This window comes from Oncorhynchus clarkii, chromosome 1 (genome assembly GCF_045791955.1).
Source record: "Oncorhynchus clarkii lewisi isolate Uvic-CL-2024 chromosome 1, UVic_Ocla_1.0, whole genome shotgun sequence".
Lineage (NCBI taxonomy): Eukaryota > Metazoa > Chordata > Actinopteri > Salmoniformes > Salmonidae > Oncorhynchus > Oncorhynchus clarkii.
The window spans coordinates 91,376,096-91,391,981 of NC_092147.1; the positions used below are offsets into that span (position 1 = coordinate 91,376,096).

A 15,886-nucleotide genomic window follows, 5' to 3' on the forward strand; every position below is an offset into this window, starting at 1 on the left:
TCCCGGAAAGGTGTCACTCGTTCGTTCCGCGACGATTGTGCTTTCAGCCACCGGTAGTTTATGGGTGCTTTACATACGCTACAGTCAATTATGATTGCATGTCTACTTATATTAACTATATCATTATTAATATACGCCTACTGTATGATACCTAGCAAATTAACTAACGTTAGCCTGCCTAGTTGGAACTTCTGAAGAAGGAAAATGTTTTATTTCTACAATTTCCAAAAGCTACCCAAACAAAAACATCATTACTTTTATGAGACGTGTTCGTGCATTACAGACAATGCAATCGCCATCACACTGCACACTGCTCCATCAAATCAAATTGTATAAGTCACATGCGCCGAATACAACCTTACAGTGCAATGCTTACTTACGAGCCTCTAGCCAACAATGTAGTTTTAAATTATTATTTTGGGGGGGGGGGGGGGGGGGGGTTTGCTCTGACTTGCACTGTTAACTGTGGGACCTTATATAGACAGGTGTGTGCCTTTCCAAATCATGACCAATCAATTGAATTTACCACAGTTGGACTCCAATCAAGTTGTAGAAACGTCTCAAGGATGAACAATGGAAACAGGATGCACCTGAGCTCAATTTTGAGTCTCGTAGTCAAAGGTCTGAATACTAATGTAAATAAGGTATTCATGTGTTCATTTTTTATAAATTTGCTCAAATTAAAAAACTGTTTTCGATTTGTAATCATGGGGTATATTGTAGATTGATGAGAAAAAAAAGAATTGTATACATTTTAGAATAAGGCTGTAACGTAACAAAATGTAGAAACGGGTCTGAATACTTTCCGAATGCACCGTATAATAATACTTCCTACATGCAACTCCTTTAAACATGTAACATTTACTTTTACTCAACTAATTGCTTTGCAATGTCTCGCGTCAAGCGCAGCATTTTGCCACCGGCAGCACCCATTGGGTATTTGTTGTGCGGAGGCGTGCCTAAACGGTCACTTTTTCAACGGTGTGTTGAAGTGGCTGACAGCGAGCAGACTAGAAGCATGCCCCGTTAATGAGGCAGCTGGAGTTGTATAGTATTTCTCCGACCCAGACAAAAATATGATAGTGAAGTTTATCTGTGCGGTTGTTACCCGGTCGCTATTCCTTCTCATCTCGCTGATAGGAGTATGGAGAGTGGTCTGGGTTAAGAATAATGCTCTTTATTGGTTCTTGACGATCCTTTATCTTCCTCTGGTGGTCGAGATGATTTTAACCCTGAAGAGAAAAAAATTACAGGATTATAAATGGTAAATCTAAATAACATAGAACTGTGAAATTACAGGATTATAAATGGTAAATCTAAATAACATAGAACTGTGAAATTACTTTTTCTTAAAGTTTAGTAGCCTTGATTTGTTTGTTTGTTTTGTTTTTAATACCTTTTCATGTTATCTTTCCGTGTCTCCAGGTTTTCTCCTGCCATCTTCCTGTTCCTCATCAGTATCATTCCATCTCTATGGATTCTAGAGTTACATCATCAACAGAACAAAGCTACTGATTCCAGGGTAAGGACTTTGATGTTCTGTTTTATTTAGGATTTTTAATCATTTATTCCTTTACTTTAGTTGTACATTTATTTGTAACTTGCATAATGAGCGGAAATCATATACTGTACTCTGTGTAAATAATGCTGAATGGAATCATATACTGTACTCTGTGTAAATGATGGTGAATGAAATCATATACTGTACTCTGTGTAAATGATGGTGAATGAAATAATATACTGTACTCTGTGTAAATGATGGTGAATGTAATCATATACTGTGTGTAAATGATGGTGAATGTAATCATATACTGTGTGTAAATGATGGTGAATGAAATCATATACTGTGTGTAAATGATGGTGAATGAAATCATATACTGTGTGTAAATGATGGTGAATGTAATCATGTACTGTGTGTAAATGATGGTGAATGTAATCATATACTGTGTGTAAATGATGGTGAATGTAATCATATACTGTGTGTAAATGATGGTGAATGTAATCATATACTGTGTGTAAATGATGGTGAATGAAATCATATACTGTACTCTGTGTAAATGATGGTGAATGTAATCATATACTCTGTGTAAATGATGGTTAATGTAATCATATACTGTGTGTAAATGATGCTGTTTCTTTTCTATTGTCCATACTGTAAGCTAGAACACATAGTATCGTATCAATTTAACTCGTGTACTGTATGTCTGTTCATCCTCAGTGTGACAAACTGGATTCATCTGAAAACATAAAGAGCCTGTTAAACATGTGGAGAGGGATTTCCACCAATGGCAGCGAGACGTTACTCCAGGTGGGCAGAAGCCACAGTGTTTCCTGTGTCCTGCAGGTTTTTCCTACAGGCCTAACTAGACAGAGGCTGTCTTTAACACCAGTTTGTTTGGTAATGCTGCTGGTGCACCTCAAATACTTTATTGTGAGCTCTGACTTTTTATAGCTAAAATACATCTACAAAAGTTGTTTTTTAACTAAACAACCCTTAATAAAAACTATTACAAGCTTAGTCACACAGGACTTTTATTCATGTGGCAGACTCTGTGGCTGGCTGTAGTACCCTCCCCTGGCCTGAACTGGGCTCTCCCTTAACCTCTTAGAAAACATTAATTCATGTTTTTTAAGGGAGATTTTGAGATACTGATCTTTAATAATAACAACACTGGTTGGAGTTACCTAGCCATTAATAACCTCTAATCAGTTATACTAACCACTATGTGTCTCTCTGGTTGGAGTTACCTAGCCATTAATAAACTCCAATCAGTTATACTAACCACTATGTGTCTCTCTGGTTGGAGTTACCTAGCCATTAATAACCTCTAATCAGTTATACTAACCACTATGTGTCTTTCTGGTTGGAGTTACCTAGCCATTAATAACCTCTAATCAGTTATACTAACCACTATGTGTCTCTCTGGTTGGAGTTACCTAGCCATTAATAACCTCTAATCAGTTATACTAACCACTATGTGTCTCTCTGGTTGGAGTTACCTAGCCATTAATAACCTCTAATCAGTTATACTAACCACTATGTGTCTCTCTGGTTGGAGTTACCTAGCCCTCTGGTTGGAGTTACCTAGCCATTAATAACCTCTAATCAGTTATACTAACCACTATGTGTCTCTCTGCTTGGCCCAACAGGGTTCAGTATCTCTGTTGTCGTCAGTGTGCGCTAACGACTGGATCCTGGCCCTGCACCAGACCCTGTTGATCCTGCTGGTCATAGGGAAGTGGCTGCTCCCTGTTGCAGGAGGGGTGACCAGGGATGAACTGTCTCAGCTCCTCCTCATCTTCGTAGGCACTGCCGCTGACATCCTGGAGTTCACCTCAGAGACACTGTTGGATGTCAAGTGAGTCCCTAAACCCTGACCTCTAACCCCTAAACCCTAACCCTTAACCCCTAAACATAACCTGGCATCCTGGAGTTCACCTCAGAGACACTCCCTGACCTCTAACCCCTAAACCTAACCTCAGAGATACTGTCTAATGTCAAGTCAGTACCTTAACCCCGACCCCTAACCCTTAACCTCAGAGATACTGTCTGATGTAGATATTTTAAGTCAGTAGACATTATATGTAGCCTGGGTGCCAGTCTGTTTCTGCACTCTTGGCATGACAATTCCATAATGAACAGAAACAGACTGGACCCAGGCTATAGTACCATGACAATTCAATAATGAACAGAAACAGACTGGACCCAGGCTACAGTACCATGACAATTCCATAATGAACAGAAACAGACTGGACCCAGGCTACAGTACCATGACAATTCCATAAGGAACAGAAACAGACTGGACCCAGGCTACAGTACCATGACAATTCCATAATGAACAGAAACAGACTGGACCCAGGCTACAGTACCATGACAATTCCATAAGGAACAGAAACAGACTGGACCCAGGCTACAGTACCATGACAATTCCATAATGAACAGAAACAGACTGGACCCAGGCTACAGTACCATGACAATTCCATAATGAACAGAAACAGACTGGACCCAGGCTACAGTACCATGACAATTCCATAAGGAACAGAAACAGACTGGACCCAGGCTACAGTACCATGACAATTCCATAATGAACAGAAACAGACTGGACCCAGGCTACAGTAGCATGACAATTCCATAAGGAACAGAAACAGACTGGACCCAGGCTACAGTACCATGACAATTCCATAATGAACAGAAACAGACTGGACCCAGGCTACAGTACCATGACAATTCCATTAGGATCAGAAACAGACTGGACCCAGGCTACAGTACCATGACAATTCCATTAGGAACAGAAACAGACTGGACCCAGGCTATAGTACCATGACAATTCCATTAGGAACAGAAACAGACTGGACCCAGGCTACAGTACCATGACAATTCCATTAGGAACAGAAACAGACTGGACCCAGGCTATAGTACCATGACAATTCCATTAGGAACAGAAACAGACTGGACTCAGGCTATAGTACCAGTGCAGAGAAACATACATGTGAATGTTTCTGCAGCTTCACATCCTTAACAATGTTAAACCATGTCTCCCACAGGGACAGCAGTCCCAGCATGGTGTACGTCATCCTCGGAGTCTGGACGTGGAGTATGTTCCAGTTTCCTCTCCACCTGTCAGGTACTGTGTGTTTCTATCCTGGCTCTTCTTATGGTTACGGTAACCATCATGTTATTGCTCTGTTATACAGGGAATTACGGTAACCATAATGTTATTGCTCTGTTATACAGGGAATTATGGCAACCATAATGTTATTGCTGTGTTATACAGGGAATTACGGTAACCATAATGTTATTGCTCTGTTATACAGGGAATTATGGTAACCATAATGTTATTGCTCTGTTATACAGGGAATTACGGTAACCATAATGTTATTGCTCTGTTATACAGGGAATTATGGTAACCATAATGTTATTGCTGTGTTATACAGGGAATTACGGTAACCATAATGTTATTGCTCTGTTATACAGGGAATTAGGGTAACCATAATGTTATTGCTGTGTTATACAGGGAATTACGGTAACCATAATGTTATTGCTCTGTTCTACAGGGAATTATCAAAATCAAATCAAATCAAATGTATTTATATAGCCCTTCGTACATCAGCTGCTATCTCAAAGTGCTGTACAGAAACCCAGCCTAAAACCCAAAACAGCAAGCAATGCAGGTGTAGAAGCACGGTGGCAAGGAAAAACTCCCTAGGAAGGCCAAAACCTAGGAAGAAACCTAGAGAGGAACCAGGCTATGTGGGGTGGCCAGTCCTCTTCTGGCTGTGCCGGGTGGAGATTATAACAGAACATGGCCAAGATGTTAAAATGTTCATAAATGACCAGCATGGTCGAATAATAATAAGGCAGAACAGTTGAAACTGGAGCAGCAGCACGGCCAGGTGGACTGGGGACAGCAAGGAGTCATCATGTCAGGTAGTCCTGAGGCATGGTCCTAGGGCTCAGGTCTTCCGAGAGAGAGAAAGAGAATTAGAGAGAGCACACTTAAATTCACACAGGACACCGAATAGGACAGGAGAAGTACTCCAGATATAACAAACTGACCCTAGCCCCCCGACACATAAACTACTGCAGCATAAATACTGGAGGCTGAGACAGGAGGGGTCAGGAGACACTGTGGCCCCATCCGAGGACACCCCCGGACAGGGCCAAACAGGAAGGATATAACCCCACCCACTTTGCCAAAGCACAGCCCCACACCACTAGAGGGATATCTTCAACCACCAACTTACCATCCTGAGACAAGGCCGAGTATAGCCCACAAAGATCTCCACCACGGCACAACCCAAGGGGGGGCGCCAACCCAGACAGGAAGATCACATCAGTGACTCAACCCACTCAAGTGACGCACCCCTCCCAGGGACGGTATGAAAGAGCCCCAGTATGCCAGTGACTCAGCCCCTGTAATAGGGTTAGAGGCAGAGAATCCCAGTGGAAAGAGGGGAACCGGCCAGGCACAGACAGCAAGGGCGGTTCGTTGCTCCAGAGCCTTTCCATTCACCTTCCCACTCCTGGGCCAGACCACATTCAATCATATGACCCACTGAAAAGATGAGTCTTCAGTAAAGACTTAAAGGTTGAGACCGAGTTTGCGTCTCTTACATGGGTAGGCAGACCATTCCATAAAAATTGAGCTCTATAGGAGAAACCTTTATTTAACCAGGTAGTTGAGAACAAGTTCTCATTTGCAACTGCAACCTGGCCAAGATAAAGCAAAGCAGTTCGACACAAACAACAACACAGAGTTACACATGGAATAAACAAACATACAGTCAATAATACAGTACACAAATCTATATACAGCATGTGCAAATGAGGTAAGATTAGGGAGGTAAATCAATGAATAGGCCATGGTGGCGAAGTAATTACAATATAGCAATTAAACACTGGAATGGTAGGATGTGCAGAAGATGAATGTGCAAGTAGAGATAATGGGGTGAAAAGGAGAAAGCTAAAAATAAATAAATACAGAATGGGGATGAGGTAGATTGGATGGGCTATTTACAGATGAGCTACGTACAGGTGCAGGGAACTGTGAGCTGCTCTGACAGCTGGCGCTTAAAGTTAGTGAGGCAGGTAAGAGTCTCCAGCTTCAGAGGTTTTTGCAGTTCGTTCCAGTCATTGGCAGCAGAGAACTGGAAGGAAAGTCGGCAAAAGGAAGAATTGGCTTTGGGGGTGACCAGTGAGATATACCTGCTGGAGCACGTGCTATGGGTGGGTGCTGCTATGGTGACCAGTGAGCTGAGATAAGGCGGGGTTTTAGCTAGCAGAGACTTGTAGATGACCTGGAGCCAGTGGGTTTGGCGACAAGTATGTAGTGAGGGCCAGCCAACGAGAGCATACAGGTCGCAGTGGTGGGTAGTATATGGGGCTTTGGTGACAAAACGGATGGCACTGTGATAGACTGCATCCAATTTGTTGAGTAGAGTATTGGAGGCTATTTTGTAAATGAGTCGAAAGCCTTGGCCAGGTCGATGAATACGGCTGCACAGTAATGTCTCTTATCGATGGCGGTTCTGATATCTTTTAGTACCTTGAGCGTGGCTGAGGTGCACCCATGACCAGCTCTGAAACCAGATTGCATAGTGGAGAAGGTACAGTGAGATTCGAAATGGTCAGTAATCTGTTTGTTAACTTGGCTTTCAAAGACCTTAGAAAGGCAGGGTAGAATAGATATAGGTCTGTAGCAGTTTGTGTCTAGAGTGACTCCCCCTTTTGAAGAGGAGGATGACCACGGAAGTTTTCCAATCTTTGGGAATCTCAGACGATACGAAAGAGAGGTTGAACAGGCTAGTAATAGGGGTTGCAACAATTTCGGCAGATCATTTTAGAAAGAGGGGGTCCAGATTGTCTAGCCCGGCTGATTTGTAGGGGTCCAGATTTTGCAGCTCTTTCAGAACATCAGCTATCTGGATTTGGGTGAAGGAGAAATGGGGTGTGTGGAGGGTGCCGGGCAGTTGACCAGGGTAGGGGTAGCCAGGGGGAAAGCATGGCCAGCCGTAGAAAAATGCTTATTGAAATTCTCAATTATTGTGGATTTATCGGTGGTAACAGTGTTTCCTAGCCTCAGTGCAGTGGGCAGCTGGGAGGAGGTGCTCTTATTCTCCAGAACTTTTTTGAGTTTGTGCTACAGAATACACATTTCTGCTTGCTCTGTTATACAGGGATTTATGGTAACCATAATGTTATTGTACTGTTATACAGGGATTTATGGTAACCATAATGTTATTGTACTGTTATACAGGGATTTATGGTAACCATAATGTTATTGTACTGTTATACAGGGATTTATGGTAACCATAATGTTATTGTACTGTTATACAGGGATTTATGGTAACCATAATGTTATTGTACTGTTATACAGGGATTTATGGTAACCATAATGTTATTGTACTGTTATACAGGGATTTATGGTAACCATAATGTTATTGTACTGTTATACAGGGATTTATGGTAACCATAATGTTATTGTACTGTTATACAGGGATTTATGGTAACCATAATGTTATTGTACTGTTATACAGGGATTTATGGTAACCATAATGTTATTGCTCTGTTATACAGGGATTTATGGTAACCATAATGTTATTGCTCTGTTATACAGGGATTTATGGTAACCATAATGTTATTGCTCGGTTATACAGGGATTTATGGTAACCATAATGTTATTGTACTGTTATACAGGGATTTATGGTAACCATAATGTTATTGCTCTGTTATACAGGGATTTATGGTAATGACAATATTTTCCACCAGAATTTCTTGGGACCCCAGGAAATATATTTATATTTATTTTATTCAGTCAGTATGTATGTATGTGGCGATATTTAGACACAGATTCTGGATTTCAATGTCACTAACTTATCCCACATGACCAGCTGACCAATGTCTCTTCTCTCCCCAGTGTCTACCTCCAGACCGGATGAATATTCAGAGGGGGACCAGGGAGTGTCTCTGCTGGCCAGACTAAGGACAGATATCTGGAGCATGGTGGAGAGCCTCTTGGTCCAGGACGGACCCTTCCTGGTGGTCCGCCTCACCCTCATCCTCTACTTCCACGTCATACACCAGATGCTCATCTTCTTCGCCATCAAGAACTTCCTGGTGGTCATTCTGAACTTCTACCGTCTGTTTGCCATCTACTGCGACTACAAGGCTTCAGGTTGATCTGGGGTTATTGTCACGACTTCCTCCGAAGTCGGTCCCTCTCCTTGTTCGGGCGACGTTCGGCGGTCGACGTCACCGGTCTTCTAGCCATCGCCGATCCACCTTTCATTTTCCATTAGTTTTTTGTCTTGTCTTTCCACACACCTGGTTCCAATTCCATTCATTACATGTTGTTTATTTAACCCCATGTCCTTGTCCAGAATGATGTTTGTAAGGGCTTGTGCACGTTATGCTGGTGTGAGACGGGTTTTTGTACCATTTATTGATTGTTCTGTTTACGGTGGTTTTTATGATTAAACTGCGCCGTTGGAAACACTGTTTTTGCTCTCCTGCGAACTGATAAATATCTCTGGGTTAGGGTGGATAGAGGGCTGACAGCAGAGGTGTCTGTCTGAACTGATAAATATCTCTGGGTTAGGGTGGATAGAGGGCTGACAGCAGAGGTGTCTGTCTGAACTGATAAATATCTCTGGGTTAGGGTGGTAGAGGGCTGACAGCAGAGGTGTCTGTCTGAAATGATAAATTTCTCTGGGTTAGGGTGGTAGAGGGCTGACAGCAGAGGTGTCTGTCTGAACTGATAAATATCTCTGGGTTAGGGTGGGTAGAGGGCTGACAGCAGAGGTGTCTGTCTGAACTGATAAATATCTCTGGGTTAGGGTGGTAGAGGGCTGACAGCAGAGGTGTCTGTCTGAACTGATACATATCTCTGGGTTAGGGTGGTAGAGGGCTGACAGCAGAGGTGTCTGTCTGAACTGATAAATATCTCTGGGTTAGGGTGGATAGAGGGCTGACAGCAGAGGTGTCTGTCTGAACTGATAAATATCTCTGGGTTAGGGTGGATAGAGGGCTGACAGCAGAGGTGTCTGTCTGAACTGATAAATATCTCTGGGTTAGGGTGGTAGAGGGCTGACAGCAGTGGTGTCTGTCTGAACTGATAAATATCTCTGGGTTAGGGTGGTAGAGGGCTGACAGCAGAGGTGTCTGTCTGAACTGATAAATATCTCTGGGTTAGGGTGGGTAGAGGGCTGACAGCAGAGGTGTCTGTCTGAACTGATAAATATCTCTGGGTTAGGGTGGTAGAGGGCTGACAGCAGAGGTGTCTGTCTGAACTGATACATATCTCTGGGTTAGGGTGGTAGAGGGCTGACAGCAGAGGTGTCTGTCTGAACTGATAAATATCTCTGGGTTAGGGTGGATAGAGGGCTGACAGCAGAGGTGTCTGTCTGAACTGATAAATATCTCTGGGTTAGGGTGGTAGAGGGCTGACAGCAGAGGTGTCTGTCTGAACTGATAAATATCTCTGGGTTAGGGTGGTAGAGGGCTGACAGCAGAGGTGTCTGTCTGAACTGATACATATCTCTGGGTTAGGGTGGATAGAGGGCTGACAGCAGAGGTGTCTGTCTGAACTGATAAATATCTCTGGGTTAGGGTGGTAGAGGGCTGACAGCAGAGGTGTCTGTCTGAACTGATAAATATCTCTGGGTTAGGGTGGATAGAGGGCTGACAGCAGAGGTGTCTGTCTGAACTGATAAATATCTCTGGGTTAGGGTGGATAGAGGGCTGACAGCAGAGGTGTCTGTCTGAACTGATACATATCTCTGGGTTAGGGTGGATAGAGGGCTGACAGCAGAGGTGTCTGTCTGAACTGATAAATATCTCTGGGTTAGGGTGGATAGAGGGCTGACAGCAGAGGTGTCTGTCTGAACTGATAAATATCTCTGGGTTAGGGTGGTAGAGGGCTGACAGCAGAGGTGTCTGTCTGAACTGATACATATCTCTGGGTTAGGGTGGATAGAGGGCTGACAGCAGAGGTGTCTGTCTGAACTGATAAATATCTCTGGGTTAGGGTGGTAGAGGGCTGACAGCAGAGGTGTCTGTCTGAACTGATAAATATCTCTGGGTTAGGGTGGATAGAGGGCTGACAGCAGAGGTGTCTGTCTGAACTGATAAATATCTCTGGGTTAGGGTGGATAGAGGGCTGACAGCAGAGGTGTCTGTCTGAACTGATAAATATCTCTGGGTTAGGGTGGTAGAGGGCTGACAGCAGAGGTGTCTGTCTGAACTGATAAATATCTCTGGGTTAGGGTGGGTAGAGGGCTGACAGCAGAGGTGTCTGTCTGAACTGATAAATATCTCTGGGTTAGGGTGGTAGAGGGCTGACAGCAGAGGTGTCTGTCTGAACTGATACATATCTCTGGGTTAGGGTGGATAGAGGGCTGACTGCAGAGGTGTCTGTCTGAACTGATAAATATCTCTGGGTTAGGGTGGATAGAGGGCTGACAGCAGAGGTGTCTGTCTGAACTGATACATATCTCTGGGTTAGGGTGGATAGAGGGCTGACTGCAGAGGTGTCTGTCTGAACTGATAAATATCTCTGGGTTAGGGTGGTAGAGGGCTGACAGCAGAGGTGTCTGTCTGAACTGATACATATCTCTGGGTTAGGGTGGATAGAGGGCTGACTGCAGAGGTGTCTGTCTGAACTGATAAATATCTCTGGGTTAGGGTGGATAGAGGGCTGACAGCAGAGGTGTCTGTCTGAACTGATACATATCTCTGGGTTAGGGTGGATAGAGGGCTGACTGCAGAGGTGTCTGTCTGAACTGATACATATCTCTGGGTTAGGGTGGTAGAGGGCTGACAGCAGAGGTGTCTGTCTGAACTGATAAATATCTCTGGGTTAGGGTGGATAGAGGGCTGACAGCAGAGGTGTCTGTCTGAACTGATACATATCTCTGGGTTAGGGTGGATAGAGGGCTGACAGCAGAGGTGTCTGTCTGAACTGATACATATCTCTGGGTTAGGGTGGATAGAGGGCTGACAGCAGAGGTGTCTGTCTGAACTGATACATATCTCTGGGTTAGGGTGGATAGAGGGCTGACAGCAGAGGTGTCTGTCTGAACTGATAAATATCTCTGGGTTAGGGTGGTAGAGGGCTGACAGCAGAGGTGTCTGTCTGAACTGATAAATATCTCTGGGTTAGGGTGGTAGAGGGCTGACAGCAGAGGTGTCTGTCTGAACTGATAAATATCTCTGGGTTAGGGTGGTAGAGGGCTGACAGCAGAGGTGTCTGTCTGAACTGATAAATATCTCTGGGTTAGGGTGGTAGAGGGCTGAGAGCAGAGGTGTCTGTCTGGATTTTTAACAGTCCTTTATCGGGCTGGACTCTTTTAGGCCCGAGGTACAGGACATTTCTGGAGGAACCAGAACTCATTGTGTTATTTTGTTATGTGTGTGTGATCATTTGTTGGTAATACAACACACAAAAGAATATAGTTGTTTTTGAAGTTGTTTTCAATGTTTTAAGGGTCCTTTGTATTGGTGTAGACTTGACGGTCCAGATGGGACTCATTCCCTCCCAAACCAAAAGGAGAAACCAATGTTTTCTCTGGTAGGCACAACCTACCTGGCACCCCTATAAACAATAACCTCAAGTCAAAACCCTTACAGTGCAGTAATATCTAACAATTTCACAACATATACACACAAATCTAAGTAAAGGATTGGAATATAGAAATATATGGGTGAGTAATGTCAGAGCGGCATAGACTAAGAGTGTGTAGGTGAGTAATGTCAGAGCGGCATAGACTAAGAGTGGGTAGATGAGTAATGTCAGAGCGGCATAGACTAAGAGTGTGTAGGTGAGTAATGTCAGAGCGGCATAGACTAAGAGTGTGTAGGTGAGTAATGTCAGAGCGGCATAGACTAAGAGTGTGTAGGTGAGTAATGCAAGATATGTAAACATTATTAAAGTGACTAGTGATCCATTTATTCAATTGCCCAATGATTTCGAGTCTGTGTAGGCAGCAGCCTCTCCGTGCTAGTGATGGCTGTTCAACAGTCTGATGGCCTTGAGATAGGTGTTTTTCAGTCTCTCGGTCCCTGCTTTGATGCAACTGTACTGACCTCGCCTTCTGGATGGTAATGGGGTGAACAGGCAGTGGCTTGGGTTGTTGTTGTCCTTGATATTTTTGTCCTTCCTGTGACATCTGGTGGTGTAGGTGTCCTGGAGGGCAGGTAGTTTGTCCCCGGTGATGCGTTGTGCAGACCTCACTACCCTCTGGAGAGCCCTACGGTTGTGGGAGGTGCAGTTTCCGTACCAAGCGGTGATACAGCCCGACAGGATGCTCTCAATTGTGTATCTATAAAAGTGTCTGAGGGTTTTAGGTGCCAAGCTGTTGCACCTTCACCACACTGTGGGTGGAACATTTCATTTTGTCAGTGATGTGATGCCTAGGAACTTGAGGCTTTCCACCTTCTCCACTGCGGTCCTGTAGATGTGGATAGGGGGGTGCTCCCTGCTGTTTCCACAATCATCTCCTTTGTTTTGATGACGTTGAGTGAAAGGTTATTTTCCTGGCACCACACTCCCAGAGCCCTCACCTCCTCCCTGTAGGCTGTCTCGTCCCCCCGTGGGGCCCCAGTGTTGAGGTTCAGTGAAGTGGAGGTGTTGTTACCTACCTTCACCACCTGGCGGCGGCCCGTCAGGAAGTCCAGGACCCAATTGCACAGGGCGGTGCTCAGACCCAGTGCCTCGAGCTTAATGATGAGCTTGGAGTGTACTGTGGTGTTGAATGCTGACCTATAGTCAATGAACAGCATTGTTACATAGGTATTCCTCTTGTCCAGATGGGATAAGGCAGAGTGATGGCGATTGCATTGTTTGTGGATCTATTGGGGTGGTAAGCAAATGATTTGTACAGCCTGTGTGGGGAATGTCAGTGAATGGTTTTAATCAGTAGTCAGTATAGCTAGATAGTAGCAACGCTCATAACAGAAGAATGTAATTCCATGTCGTTGTATTATGCTGCATCTTTATTTTAATCAACAGTTGAATGTATGGCCAAGCGTTGCCTTAGCAGTTCAATCAAGTACTGTACAAATATTTTATCTTTCATTTACAATCTGTAGAAACTATGAGAATAGAACGTTTTAGAACTTGTGTGAAACATCACAGCACAGTTGAGAAAAAAACTATATGACAAATATAAACGAAATGGATGGGAGGGGTTGAGGGGAGCTGAAGGGTGGGACTGGATGGTGGTCAGAGATAGATGGGAGGGGTTGAGGGGAGCTGAAGGGGGGGACTGGATGGTGGTCAGAGATAGATGGGAGGGGTTGAGGGGAGCTGAAGGGGGGGACTGGATGGTGGTCAGAGATAGATGGGAGGGGTTGAGGGGAGCTGAAGGGTGATTATATATGGGTGGTTATAACATTTTGGAATATACAGTGCATTCAGAAAATATTCAGACCCCTTGACTTTTTCCACCTTTTGTTACATTACAGCCCGTTTTCCTCATCAATCTACACACAATACCCCCTAATGACATCATAATACCCCCTAATGACATCATAATACCCCCTAATGACATCATAATACCCCCTAATGACATCACAATACCCCCTAATGACATCAAAATACCCCATAAGGACATCACAATACCCCATAATGACATCATAATACCCCCTAATGACATCATAATACCCCCTAATGACATCACAATACCCCCTAATGACATCACAATACCCCCTAATGACATCATAATACCCCCTAATGACAAAGCAAAAACAGAAATACCTTAAATATATAAGTATTCAGACCCTTTGCTATGAGACTTGAAATTGATCTCCGGTGCATTCTGTTTCCATTGATCATCCTTGAGATGTTTCTACAACTTGATTAGAGTGAACCTGTGGTAAATTCAATTGATTGGACATGATTTGGAAAGGCACACACCTGTTTATATAAGGTCCCACAGTTTACAGTTCAAGTCAGAGCAAAAACCAAGCCATGAGGTCAAAGGAATTGTCCGTAGAGCTCTGAGAATGGATTGTGTCGAGGCACAGATCTGGGGAAGGGGATACCAAAACATTTCTGCAGTATTAGGGGGTCTGAATACTTTGGGAATGCACTGTATAATGTCTCTAACTCTGTCCTCAGTTATGGGAGCTATAATGTCTCTCTAACTCTGTGGTCTGTTATGGGAGCTATAATGTCTCTGTAACTCTGTGGTCTGTTATGGGAGCTATAATGTCTCTCTAACTCTGTGGTCTGTTATGGGAGCTATAATGTCTCTGTAACTCTGTGGTCTGTTATGGGAGCTATAATGTCTCTGTAACTCTGTGGTCTGTTATGGGAGCTATAATGTCTCTGTAACTCTGTGGTCTGTTATGGGAGCTATAATGTCTCTAACTCTGTGGTCTGTTATGGGAGCTATAATGTCTCTAACTCTGTGGTCTGTTATGGGAGCTATAATGTCTCTGTAACTCTGTGGTCTGTTATGGGAGCTATAATGTCTCTGTAACTCTAATGTGGGAGCTATAATGTCTCTGTAACTCTGTGGTCTGTTATGGGAGCTATAATGTCTCTAACTCTGTGGTCTGTAACTCTGTGGTCTGTTATGGGAGCTATAATGTCTCTGTAACTCTGTGGTCTGTTATGGGAGCTATAATGTCTCTGTAACTCTGTAACTCTGTGGTCTGTTATGGGAGCTATAATGTCTCTGTAACTCTGTGGTCTGTTATGGGAGCTATAATGTCTGTAACTCTCTGTGGTAATGTCTCTGTAACTCTGTGGTCTGTTATGGGAGCTATAATGTCTCTGTAACTCTGTGGTCTGTTATGGGAGCTATAATGTCTCTCTAACTCTGTGGTCTGTTATGGGAGCTATAATGTCTCTAACTCTGTGGTCTGTTATGGGAGCTATAATGTCTCTGTAACTCTGTGGTCTGTTATGGGAGCTATAATGTCTCTGTAACTCTGTGGTCTGTTATGGGAGCTATAATGTCTCTGTAACTCTGTGGTCTGTTATGGGAGCTATAATGTCTCTAACTCTGTGGTATGTTATGGGAGCTATAATGTCTCTGTAACTCTGTGGTCTGTTATGGGAGCTATAATGTCTCTAACTCTGTGGTCTGTTATGGGAGCTATAATGTCTCTGTAACTCTGTGGTCTGTTATGGGAGCTATAATGTCTCTAACTCTGTGGTCTGTTATGGGAGCTATAATGTCTCTAACTCTGTGGTCTGTTATGGGAGCTATAATGTCTCTAACTCTGTGGTCTGTTATGGGAGCTATAATGTCTCTGTAACTCTGTGGTATGTTATGGGAGCTATAATGTCTCTGTAACTCTGTGGTCTGTTATGGGAGCTATAATGTCTCTCTAACTCTGTGGTCTGTTATGGGAGCTATAATGTCTCTGTAACTCTGT

General features: G+C 43.7%; 1 protein-coding gene across 1 annotated transcript; it reads left to right on the forward strand.

Moving 5' to 3' along the window:
- Positions 1-969: 969 nt before the first annotated feature.
- On the forward strand, positions 970-8,997 carry LOC139418270 (transmembrane protein 26-like). The gene is made up of 6 exons (XM_071167606.1): positions 970-1,264; positions 1,426-1,522; positions 2,219-2,308; positions 3,151-3,359; positions 4,546-4,625; positions 8,418-8,997. The coding sequence occupies exons 1-6, from the start codon at positions 1,077-1,079 to the stop codon at positions 8,678-8,680; spliced, it is 927 nt and encodes a 308-aa protein (XP_071023707.1). The 5' UTR covers positions 970-1,076; the 3' UTR covers positions 8,681-8,997.
- Positions 8,998-15,886: the final 6,889 nt, after the last annotated feature.

What these genes read in the sequence shown, in the direction of transcription:
- LOC139418270 (XM_071167606.1), top strand. Translation starts at nt 1,077, where the DNA reads ATGATAGTGAAGTTTATCTGTGCGGTTGTTACCCGGTCGCTATTCCTT. An exon ending in GCAGCGAGACGTTACTCCAG is followed by an intron (nt 2,309 to 3,150) that starts GTGGGCAGAAGC and finishes TTGGCCCAACAG; the next exon opens with GGTTCAGTATCTCTGTTGTC. An exon ending in GAGACACTGTTGGATGTCAA is followed by an intron (nt 3,360 to 4,545) that starts GTGAGTCCCTAA and finishes TGTCTCCCACAG; the next exon opens with GGACAGCAGTCCCAGCATGG.